This window comes from Symphodus melops (assembly GCF_947650265.1).
Source record: "Symphodus melops genome assembly, chromosome: 22".
Lineage (NCBI taxonomy): Eukaryota > Metazoa > Chordata > Actinopteri > Labriformes > Labridae > Symphodus > Symphodus melops.
Window position 1 is genome coordinate 5,189,566 of NC_136712.1, and position 13,062 is coordinate 5,202,627.

At 41.1% G+C, this 13,062-nt stretch overlaps 1 protein-coding gene across 3 annotated transcripts in view; it reads right to left on the minus strand.

Moving 5' to 3' along the window:
* anks1b (ankyrin repeat and sterile alpha motif domain containing 1B) overlaps positions 1–13,062 on the minus strand; it is a 183,902-nt gene that overhangs the window by 63,482 nt on the left and 107,358 nt on the right. For all 3 annotated transcript variants that reach the window (XM_079335793.1, XM_079335792.1, XM_079335795.1), the window contains one exon: positions 4,257–4,443. In XM_079335793.1, the coding sequence (XP_079191919.1) occupies positions 4,257–4,443 (187 nt within the window). The remainder of the gene's footprint in view (positions 1–4,256; positions 4,444–13,062) is intronic.

Below are 13,062 nucleotides of genomic sequence, written 5' to 3' on the forward strand. Positions count from 1 at the left end.
CTGTATTCACATATATATATTCTCTCTCTTTCTCTCGTTTCTCGCTCTTTTCCGCTCCCTGTAAGCCACTTGTTACCATGGCAACTACACAATGGGCCTTATAAAGCTAATAAGAAGAGAGCGCAGGATGAGCAGCGTAGCAGAAGATGAAGGGGGAGGAGAAGGAGATATTTTTTTTATAAGAAATATAAATGGCTGCCAATCTATTCCTAGTGTTTGAGCTTTAGGCAGAGAGAGAGAGAGGGGGGGGATATGCACTGTGACAGGGTGTATATGCACATAGGTGTGCATATGCAGTATTTAGAGCATATCTCAGTTTCTATCAATAATGCTCTGCCTCATGTGTGCTTATAAATGTTGCAGTGATAGTGTGTGCTGTATCATCTCTTAGTGTCGATATATAATGTTTCCCCTTTCATTAAAAGTGCACACGAATGAAGAAGTCTTGTTTTTCAACATCAGTCATCACAAATCCAATTGAAATCAGACACTATTAGAAATGCATATCTTTCCTGGTATGTCTGAAGTTGAAAGAAAGATCAAAACAATAATTGATTTTATTTGCATAAAATGAAACCAATTATTGTTTTTACTCAGAAAAAAGAGAAGTCTTTACAATAAATAGCTAATGGACTTGAGCTTCCATTGTGCTTTTCTCGTCTTCTGAACCACTCACACCCTGATGGCAGAGGTCACAATGTAGTGAGACCATCAGAAGTAACTAATCCCATTCACACACGGCCAACGAAGCAGAGGGAGCAACTCTGGGTGATGTGTCTCAAACCTTCAACCTCGAGGGTTGTAGAGATGTTTAAGGACACGTTTAAGATAATCAGAGTGTTTTTGTGTGATTAATTGGGTACAGTGGAGCGATGCTAAAACAGCACTGACTGCTAAAACAGCACTGACTGCAGGGCAGGTTGAACTTCAGCTGCTGCTAAAAATCTTTTTTACTGTCCGTTTTTTTCGTCGTCTAACGACGTCTGCTTTTACAGTCGACACTTTGAACTGCTTATAGAGAAGAGGACAACTTTCACAAAACGCCCGTGTATGCAGTAATGGGACATTTTAGCATACACTGGAAGTGAAATGGATTATTTTGGTAAAGTGGTAGCTTTAGCTTGTTGAGTGCAGCCGATCTACTCCCCACAAGTTCTCACATGTTACAAAGAGCCACTCACACAAGATGCTCTGAAGCCTACTTTCCCGCAGAGTACTTACATGTAAAAGTACAGATAAGTAGGATAAGCATTACTACTTAGAAAAAAAATGCATGGTAACCAGCCGTATTCAAAACAGAAGATATACAGAGGAGCAACCACGGTCACAATAAAAATACAAAATGTTCTTAGAGCCCATATTGCTGAATTTAGAATCCAAAAACAATGTTGATGAAACTGTGTGATCAATATGACTGCTCCTCTGTCTTTGTCCCCAGAAGACATCAGACACACATCAGTGTCAGGCTCATGATTCATTAAGGGGAGTTTGGAGAGGGAAATAAGACCCTCTTGTTAGATAAACAAAGAGGTGATGCTTCAAAGACAATCACAGATGAGGACCATTCAGTCTGTGTCAGCTTGAGCGCGCACCTGTGGATTGATAATGAATGTGAGCCACTACACACACATCAAAGTCTAGCTGGGCCACTGAACCGGACGAAACACAAACAAACGCCTCCCGCCTGCTTGACTCCCGCGGCTTTCTCCTGCCGACGCCTGATAGCGGCGGGTGTGAGAGACGGCTCGGAATGAGAACCAGGTGAGAGAAGGAAGTGTTCACCATCGCATCCACATATTACCGACGCCGGAGGCCACCTCTTCGCCATGACAACGAGGAATCTCATTGCTATGGTAACAAAGCGAGTAGGAAACGACACAAAGGAAAGAAGTGAAGGTCGGGAGTAGACCGAGAGTGGCACGAGGAACATGAAACACTTTCATGGTATCCCAGTGACGTGAAAACACTTCAGTTTATTTTCTTTATCATGAACACGATAATCACTTTGGTCTGGTGGTTACAATAAAGCACTCCCTCCAACGGAGAGAAAAGTTTCCATATGTAGAGTGTTAAGAGACATTTGTTAAATCATGGATCTATACACAGACATCACTAACAAGCACATGAATTATTAACATGGCTGCATTATTTAATACCCATGTTCCTACTAAATAAGTGAGAAAATGCCCCATGTGCAGATTTACCTTCCTTCATTATAACGTTCTTGATAGAAAGCGCCTCAGTTCGTTAACAGGATGTCCATTTTGAAGGAGAAACTTTAAAGACAGCAGGGGGGGCATCATCAGATGAAAGACTCTTCATGAGTTTCATGTGGTCTGACAGTGAGCGAGTCGCCCCGCAGGACCAAGACAGCGTCTTCTGCTGATGTCTCGGAGTCGGAGTTTTGTAAGATATCCGGCACAGATTTCCCTTGAAAGCGCTTGTTTGCTTCCTAATTTCCAGTGAAGCAGGCTTGAGACTCATTTAGAAAATAAGAGCGGTTTTCACCTCAAAAAACCTCGGAAATTTCCCTCTGTCCCTCTGAAATGTGTAATGTCAGTGGATTTCCACATGAAATGTTTGTATACATGACACTTTAGTATTTGCATTTTAATAGTAAACCTCTTCGAGCGTGAATGAGGCCTATACTGTAACATGCTAATTCACACCACTGAACAATCACAAACAGTCTTTATGCTGATGACATATAAATGCATTTAGCACAAGAAAAATCCTAACTGTGACTAACTTCATCTGCATTTATATTATTTTCATACTCCCTGTTTGGTCCGTCTGTTTACCTCTGTGCCTTCCTCTCCCTAAATGTTGATGTATTTGTTTTTATCTGTAAAAAGCACTTTGTAAACGGTTGTTTTTAAAGGTGCTATATAAATACAGTTATTATTATTATCATCAACATTTATGGAAGATAACCTGCAAACAGGAGCTAAGGCATCATCCATGATATGAATAATGTTTTGTCTTTTCTGATATTTCTTCAGCACTGCACTTCTCTTTTTGGTTTGATGCCTTTCAACCTGGCAGCAGTCCAGTCATTAATAAATCATGTTGTGCGGCCACAGATTTGTCAAACCCACCTGACTTGATTTAAAGGTCAAAGCCATGTGCTCAATTTTCCTCGCTGCTTATTTCAACCTTTCACTCCTAAACAGGCGACACTCATATCCCTGGGAGAGTTTACTTCACGAGAACGTGCGCTACGTACCAAATGTATTTATGGAACCTAAGATAGTTTTATTTGTAAATTTCTAATCTTCTTCTAAATCCCCTGAGAGAAATGTTTCATCTCTCCGCTCCGTCCACAGCCCACCTGAGTCCAGAGTTCTTTCTGAGATTTGTTGTTGGCCTCCAAGGTGTTTGCCTCTTGGCTCAGTTTTCATGTTTGACAGGAGGAGAAATATGATTTCATCTTCCAGGGACCCTGGGCAGGAGGATTAAAGTTTCATTTGCTTTCTGGGCTGAAAGAGTTTAAACAACACTCAGACAACAAAGACCGAATAAAATAGAAGGCTTCAACTCAGCTGGGATAAAAAAAAAAGAAAAAAAGAAGAGCAGCGATATAAGAGGCAGCTGAATGGGTAAAGATTGAATATTTCACAAGTCAAAAAGGATTTTGAAGACGTTCAATGTGTTGACCTTCAGAGTAAATGTGTATTTTATGCATAATTGATGGCCTAACTGAAGAACGGTGACCAACAAACAACACCCAAAGTTACCATTATGTACACAGTAGACTTTCTGTGTTGAACTATCTCACTTTATTCCACTCTGTGTCAATAACCACTCTGAATGGAAAACCAACCATTATAGCTAAGAAAATACGACATGTCCGAAAAAAACCCAGGTCTCTCTAAATGTATGCTACTTTTTTCTTGAACGCTAAAATGTGCTGCTTTCAGGTATTAGCTTACAGTAGTTGAAGTTATATCTAACTAAATAGCATCAGGTTTGAGTTTATGAGACAACGCAAGCAAGCTGAATTTGCAAATGTGGGCTTTCATTCTGATTGTCATATTTGACTGTTTCCTGGCATTTAAAGGCAAATTCAGGAGCTCTGATGGTACACATTTTCATACTGTGATAGTTCCCTTGAGGAGACATTCCCACAGTATGCCCCAAGATCTTGACTGAATGTATTCCAGGAGGACAAGCAGCACCCACCCTCACTCCTGCCAGGCATGCCATCTGTGATGATAATTGCTTTCGCCCCCTCTAGTCTGTTGATTGAGTCTCACCTGTGAGCTGACAATCGTCGTTGGAGCCTGCAGAGTCTTCCTGGTTGGGGCTGAGCGGGGGGCTGGCAGGGGGGCTGGTGCTGAAGCTGGCGTAGCCCAGGGACGAGCTTACCTCGCTGGGCTCGCAGCTGTGGTTGACCGGCCTCTGGACGTCCAGGGACGAGGACAGAGAGGTGCGCTGCTTGGGCTGAAGTCAAAACAGGAAGAAGAAAGAGAGAACAGTGAGAATTTACATCATGTGTATGTTATCGTCATACTCATAAAAGTCAAGTGCTTTTAAAGTTAAAGTTTGATATGGCACATTCAATGTCTGCTGTTTGACCGGATGTCAGCCTAAAGTTTGTATTTCTGATTCGTCTTTAAAATGTTTACCTTCTTTAGCGTTTCAGTTTTGCATCATTTCAATCACAGTGTGCTTTCTTTTTTATGAGACTCAGATGTTTGTCCACACGTTTGTCTGCATGCAGTTTTTGTTTAAAATGTTTGCGACGATGCCGTTTCATAGCCAAAAGTCCTTTAAAGAAGGGGGATGGGAAATTATCATTTGACAACTAAATCTCATCACATCATGGAGACTTTAATCAAATTTGGAACAAACACTCATCCGCACGACAACATCAACAGCAGCTCTTTCATTAGTATCATCCCACAGAATGTGGAAGATGTAACTTCAGTAAAGGTCATGCTTGAATCAAACGGTGTCAGCACACAGCACTCAGACATATTCACATCCATAGAAACAGATTGTTTACGCAATGTAAAAGCTGTATTCAAAGTAACACAAAAGAGTGACAGAAGTTAATGGAGAAAGATATGAACAGAGAGAGAGAGACAAACAATGAATGCTAAGAGCGAGGGAGACAGAGTGAGACAAAAAAGCGAGGTGGAGGACAACAGAAACTGTAGACTGGCATCTGGTAAACACATCTTACATAATGAGACATTTGCAGCTCTTAACAACCTGCTGCTTTGCTTCACAAACAGCTCAGGCAGTCAAAACCCTGCTGGTGTGTGTGTGTCAGTGTGTGTGCGTACAAGTCGGAGAATGCAGGCAGAGTGAATAAATACAGTGAACCATAAAATAACATCCTGATATATGAAAGAGTAACAACCTTCAGAAGACCTTCAACGTCGTGTGTTTGTGACGCGAGGCACCAAAAGTGAACCTTGAGGGAGAAGGAGAGGGGGCACAGGATATTGAAGTGAAATGAATGAAAAGCACAGGAGGAGAGAGGACTCTTTAGTGCAAACTGCAGATCGGGCTTTGAAGAGTCTTCAGAAAGACTGAAATGAAAGATGAAAAACAGAAGCAAAACAAGAGCAAAGGGAAATAGGCTGAACAAGAGAAGGACATGAGAAATAAAGAAAATAGGACAGGGTGACGTGTTTTCGCTTCATGGAGAAATGTGGGAGGGGGGGGAGAAAGGTGAAAAGATTCAGTGACAGAAACAAAGAGCTGGAGGAAGAAATGATGGTTGGAGGTGAGAATGTTAAGTAGCAGGTGAAGGACAGAGGCAGTGTGGGAAGGAATGAAGAAAAGAAACACGCAACACTAGGTGAAAAGAAGAGGAGAAGCAGACATGTTCGTCATTAGAAAAAAAGAAAAGAAAGGTAATGACGGATTAAGGCTGGAGGGAAAACAAAAGGAAGAAGCAAATTAAGGAAAGAGGAGGAAAAGGAGGCAGAAGGAGGTGAGCACAACAAGGTTGAAGGCATGATGCAAGCTACCAGTAATATATCTATTTTGGTGTTTGTACTGTAAACAACCACATGGAATTATATGTGAGAACACAATCCTAAGGAAGAACCCCTCAGCATTAAAAAGAGAAGGGTACAGAAGGATGCTTTTAAAAGTTTGCAAAATAAGCTCAGCCACTTTCTCGTTTCCAGTCAGTAAAGGAGACTGTAATCATGTTCATGTCTGGGTGATGAAGCTATCTCAGGTTAGCATGGAAAAAAAGAAAAAAGGGAGACAGCTGCAGGAATGGCTGAGCCTTGTTCATTTCACAGCATTATATATCAATTTAATCAATCAAATAGAAAAACAAAAGTTTGTCAATCTTTTGAATTTTTATTTTTTTGAAGGAAAGAGCGAAGCTAGCAATTCCAGCCCTTAATCTAGTATGAATGCTAAGCTAACCAAAAAGTATTAAAGGTTAAACAGTCAGTCACTTTCTTTCTGACAGTTGGTTGAAAAGATAGACCACCACTCTTGTTAAGATTAATATAAAAGCTAATGCTAAGAGGTGGCTAGTTTAGCTTAGCATATTGAGAAGCAACAGGTGAAAATAACAGAAATGTGTATTATTATTCAATAATATAATTTTAGTGAGGTTTAAACAAAAAAACATAACTTGAAAGTTAGTGAGCTTTAAGAGTGATATGTACATTTTGTTTCCCCCTTATTTACATTGTTAAGCTAAGCTAACTGCATGCTATTTGGGAAACAGACAGGGTGTTATTGAGGACACATAACATAACTAACTTTGGGCAATAAGATACCTGAGGTTCAATCTACAAGGGGACTGAAATAACATGTTAGTTTGATAGTGTACATGTGTCCATTTATGAAGTGAAGAAAAAAATGCTAAAGCTCGTACTTTACTTGCACTTTGTTTCTTGTGATTAAGAGGGATAAACAGATCAGAGTTTGGTATGCATCAATCGAAAAGGAGAAAAATGGTTTAAAATCGAAAACATGAGAGGTGCAGAGCCTGAAGTCCCTCAGAAAAGTTCCAACAAAACAAAATGCAGCATGGATACAGCAGTGAGATTTCTTTTTTTCCCCCCTTAGTGGAGAGTTGGTCAGTTGGGAATAACATCCGGTTTGCAGTATCCCGCAGACACCAGGGATGTTTTAAGGACCAATGCATCAACAGAACAGGATCACAACAGCCCAGAAATACAGCCGGGAATATGACAATGACAAATGAGCCGAGCAGGGAATCACCCTAACTGAGCAAGGGCAGGGAGAATACACAGGCTTCGTGTCCAAAACTTGATTTATATTTCTGTCCTCTTTGGAATCAAAAGTATTCATGACTTATGGAGAGAGAAAACAAATTAATATTAAAACCACTTAGCATGCATCAAAACAGGAGCTGCGGTGTTCACTTTGCCGCAGGCTTTAAAAATGAACAAAAAAAGAAAAAGGCAGAAATTAATGAGATAAAACAGCAATCAACTGAGAATGACTGAACTGCTCTAGTGTGGTGTTTTTAAATGGAAGGGCAAGTCTGTTAGAGTGTGTGTGTGTGTGTGTGTGTGTGTGTGTGTGTGTGTACACACACGTCCTCTTTCCAGGCATCTCCTTATCAAAGAGCCCTTCAACTTTGCATGTTCATACTTTCAGCATCTCTTTATTCTATACTTATCTCAGTTTTGTGTCAGAGACTTTTTTTTCTTCTGCTGCTTCTTTTCAACAACTTAATGTTGTCTGACCCTGTGCTTAATAGGACCTAACACACACATGAACAACCACTGACACGTGCATGAAAACCTACACACAACCCTGTCGTTTCGGCTGAGGCTAAGCATTAACAATGCAAACGGGCAGCGGGCTAATGAACATGTCATGGCCGATTGGAAGGGGATTAATGAGCACAGACTCACAATCACACGCACGCACGCACAAAGGCAGGTGCTGTATGCCTGACTAACCTACGGCAAAAGACATTTTCTCTGCAAGGAACAGCATCCCCAGGGTAAAAAAATGCCATTTAACACTCCACTAGTGCGTGTGTTTGTGGTGGGGTGCTAATAAATGACACGCCTATTAGCTAAAAGATGTAATTCCTCACCTCGATTATCTGAGAGGTGCTTTGCAGTGTAAGTCTGCATTAACAAGTGTTCATTTCTGTGAGAAAGTGAGGAATGTTTCCTCTAAACGATGACTACCAGGATAATCAGTTATCATAAAATCATCATGATTAAAAAGGGATCAGGGGTGTCTCTTTTTGATGAATAAAACTCAAGTGATGCAGAATGTACCATGGCAGCACCGCTAATAATAAATCATTAGAAAAACATTCAAGATTCTTGACATTTAAAAAATCTATTAAACCAGTATGTTTGTCGCTGCCTATGAGTCTACATAGTCCAGTTGGGAAGGCCCATGGAGGCTATGTGGTAGGCATGGTGGCTGGGAAGGGAAAACCAAAATGCTATTTGGTTTATTTTGAGCCAAACGATTGTTGGAAAATGTTTTATATGGAGTATATGTTGACCAAATGATGTTTTGTCTATTTTGCAGAATCCACCTGAGACAGTAAAAGCAGTCTTTCCACCAAAACAACATTTATAATTTTGGTTTGCACTTTCCCAGCAATAGCAGGAACCATCGAGGTCATCACAATCTGGCTGCCTTGGTCTGTAGAAGGTGGTGATGATGTTTGGGTTGTGTTGGAAGTTAATGGTTATGTGGTGATGTAACATATCAGCAGCAAATGGGGGCATAACTGGGATGAGTGGTGTCTTCACTGAGCAATTATCCTTCCAATAGGACATAGGCATCTTGAGTTTTTAGATTTTTTTGTCTTTCACCCAGTTTCATTTCACCAGGCTCACATGTTCACAGACAGATATACTGTGAGCATAATCAGAGCAGAGAGCAAGGGAATAGAAATCAAAAGGTAAACATTCTTTTTCCATATAGCGATCCTAAAAGTATTTTATACCATCCATCTCTTCATAGGTTTTTCTTTCCCTCTCATTTCTTCACACTTTTTCTTCTGACGATTAAACTTATTTAACTTTCTTATTGAAAAACTTTTTTCACACAGGTAAACCCCCCTTTGGGTTTCTGATTTTCTCTGAGACCATCTCAGTGACATTAACATATATATAGTGTTTCTCTCTCTTAAGGCTCAGACAAACGTTCACTCAAACCAGTAGACCAACATGGCCTTTGCATGTTCTAGCTTCGAGAAGCCCACAGTAAGAATTAGCTAAGCCATTGGGGACTTTTAGCTTTAGCCTAACTCAGTTCAATTAGCAGTTTAAGTCAAACATCTCTCCTCCGGGGCCGCGGGCACTCTGCTGGCTTAGAAAGCAAATCTTTTTAACAACCACACACAAACCTTTAAGGGTCTCCAGATTGCTGGAGTAACTTTAACACACTGAGGTGCAGAGCAGAGAGCCAGCAGCTATGATGAGAGGAATGAGCTAACCACGGTAGGTGAAAGTAAAGTGATTTATTTTCTCTACTTTCTGTATTTTTTGTTCCTCCACGGAGCCAGCTGCCATCATTGTAATTGTTTATTGATTGTGTGTGTGTGTGTGTGTGTCTATTTGTACATGTGTGGTCCTCGCACAGAACACAATATTGGCTCAATAAAGAGCGGGGCGCACATGCAGGGTCATTATCATAGCAATTCGCAGCTCTGTAATAACATGACGTGTGATTATACACAGATCAGAGACAAATTTACCCAAAGATTAGCGGACTGCAGAAACACTGTCAGAGGGCTCATCAAATGTCTGTGTGTGTGTGTATCCAGCACAAACACGGGCTCAGCGGCCGACTGACTGATGAGTGTGAACATATTAATAAGCTCTGAATGCCAAAGTGATTAGTGATCTGTCTCTGTAAGTGTGTTGGATGAACAAATGTAGAAGTGAAACCAAAAATACTGAAAGCTCTACAAAATGCTTTTGACTAAATCAGAATTAAATCTTGATACAACTTTAGTTAATAAAAGATTCATTCGGTTTCTAGTTTGGAAATTAAAATAGCTCACTTTTAAAAATGGCCCAAATAATATAACCTTAAAGTTGCATTAAGTGTTTATTCACAGTGGGTCATTTAAAGTTAATTAAGTTTTTATTTCCCCCAAATCTCAAAAGTTTTATGTAGCAAAGAGTGTCTTTGTGTCCTCATAGGCTTGCATTAAAACGCTAAAAATGCTGGAGGTGTTTCTGTTGGGTTACTCCATTCATTCAACAGAAAGAATTTAAAAACTTTAGGTCTGCTTAAACTAAAAGCAGCACTCCAATGAGATCTGTCCAGCAGTGTAGATTTAATAATCAATATTTTGGTGCTCACAGTCCATCTTGTTTGTTTACAATGACATGCCGCCATCTTAGAATGGCTCGATGCTTTTGCCACGTTCACGCGTCACCTGTAAGTTCAGATCAGTGCAGGTCCAAACAAATGTTCTTCCGAGATGAGACCAATTGAGGGCGATGCCCTTTGAGTGACACGTTTAAAATCACACTGATCATAGTTATTTGGAGCGTTTACAGGTGGGGGATTTTGTTGAGGAGAAACAAGATGTGACCCTTTTCTTAAAGCTCTTTCATGTAAACACTCTGCTTTGTGAAAGTTGTGCCGATTATGTACATTTACAGCTGGGTGCTGTATGTGTGTGTCTTTGCATTCTAACCATCTATCAACCATCGTGAAATGATTTTATTTATTCTCTCCATGGCTCCATAAAACATCAGAAACCAGTGAGCTGCCTTATCGGCACTCACACTCTGCTCGGGCATCCAGGAAACCAATCTGCTCTCCCAGGCTCTTATATTGTCATGTCCATATCTTGTATGTGCAGCAATATTTTCATTCGCGAGAACAGATCTGAATGTTTGCAATGCATACTGTAAAGTATGTATTATACATTCCTGTGAGAGTGTGTGGAAGAGATGGAGCACCGATCTCATCTCTCTTATGGTCACAAAAAATTCACTTCTTACTTCTGTTTGTCAGTGCAACAGAAGAGTTGAATAAGCACCAAAATACAGAGCACACAACATGTGACACAAACGTGACGAAGAAGCTTTCAATCTGTTTTGTCGTGCAGATGATTTTATATTCTTTGTATACAACGAGTTTGAAAAGTCGAAAGGGATTGTTTTTAAACCCCCCTTAGGTGTCGTCAAATAGGGTTATGGGTTTCCCCCCCCCCAAAAAACAGCATTCTTTTCTTTCGAAAAGAATGCTTTGGTCTGTGACTCAAACGTCCTGCTAATACATAAAGTGAGTCTGTTCGAATGCAGAGGTCTAACAGAAATGAATCAGGAGGCTGCTTTTTTTGGACACAATTTATGTAACAGGGTCTTATCTTCAGAAAGCATTTAGAAGACGCGGCTGAGGGTACATTGTCTGCGCTCTAGGGTCTAAAATGTAAAGTGGTCTGTTGGAAGTGCAAACACAACCCCTATTATGTGTTGACCGTGTCCTCAGCAAGCAAGCAGTGGTATTGAATCAAACAGCCGAGACGCAGAGAAGCTCCAAAGTAGGACACTGACGCAAAGAAAACTTGGAGATGCAGGGTTTCTCTGTCTGCTTCTTCTCCATTATTCCCTCACTCTCTCTCTGTGTTCACATCCCATCTGCGAAAGAGTGTGATCAAGAGCTCGCGCAGCTCTAACACGTCCCGCTGACAGTTTGGACAAGAAGCGGGACATGTGGAAATAAAAGGCGACCCAAACATGAAGCCCCACATGGCCGGTGGGATGTCTTCATGCTCTTACAGAGTGATCGCACGTCTTCATCAGCGGCTAGCTGATCGGTGGAAAAAAAACAAAAACTGCAGCAGCATTAGCGCCACATGAGCTGAATCATTTCTTTTAAAGCCGGATTTAAAGAGATGAATTACTCAGGGAACACATCTTTTATTTAAAGTAACAGCCTCAAGGAGCCGAGTCACAGCGGGAGGGGGAATTAGACTGTAAAAAAAATTAAGAATTTACAGAGTTATTATTTTCAAAGGGAATCATACCAGTGGGTTACATAAGTCTACTTGTTTGAGGTCGAGTTTGCCTGGGTAATAAATTCAGGAAAATCGATTCAGACGAGATAGAAGGATCAACAGTCCCATTTATTGTACGACATGGCTCTCGGACTGAGGTACAAATAGACGAGAGCACATCACGCCGGTCCTCGCATCCTTGCCCTGGCTGGCCGTCGTTTTTTAAATTAGAGAACGATTTGGCCCCATGCTAGAGTATATTTCTGACCCTTTAACTCCCCATGTGCCGCCACGGGCTTTCAGGTCCTCGAATGCTGCTCTCCTGGTGGTTCCCAACTCCAAATTAAAAAAAAAAAAACAGAGGTGACAGAGCCTTTACCCTTTAGCCCCAGACTCTGGAAAAAAAAACCTCCCATGAGAAGATTAGGATGGAGAAGTCGATGGCCTCATTTAAGTCTCTTCTTCACTTTTAAAGTCGAGCCTTCCTCTGATCCTCCTGTGTTTTATTGAAGCCGCTTTCTGTTCTTACTGATAAACGTTTAACACTTTCATGATGTTGGGTTGTTTTGACCTGTGAAGCACCTCGTTTGGCAAAGTTGATGTTAAATGTACTTTTTTCCAGCTGTATACTCAAGCTCGTCTGTGTTTACATCAGAGCTCTAGGTGTTGACAGTTCACCATCAGAACAGTAACCAGTGATAAAGATCCCCTCTTCTGCTGACTACTTCCCCCATTCGCCTTAAAGCACCAAATTAATATCCAACACAGCAAACATGAGGGACTGCAGCACTCTTTACATGCTGCTACAGTCATGTCGGTGTTTGTGTGCATGCTAGCCCGAGGCATTAGCATACAGCTCTGTGTGCTCTGATGAAACAGCCAGCGGGAGCACTAAAATCAAATGAATTATACAGAATTAATTAGGAGCTATAAAACAGGAAATTTGGTGCTCCCTGATTATCCGCGCTTCAAGTCAGGCGGAGGCCCCCGCTGCGTGACCCATGTGATCCCTATTTACACATAAGTTAGCGTCCCAAAGATCAGGCGAGGAAGCAAGGAAGGGAATTAGAGGTCATTTAAGGATTTAAAACAGACAAAGTCGTGTGGGGCCGACT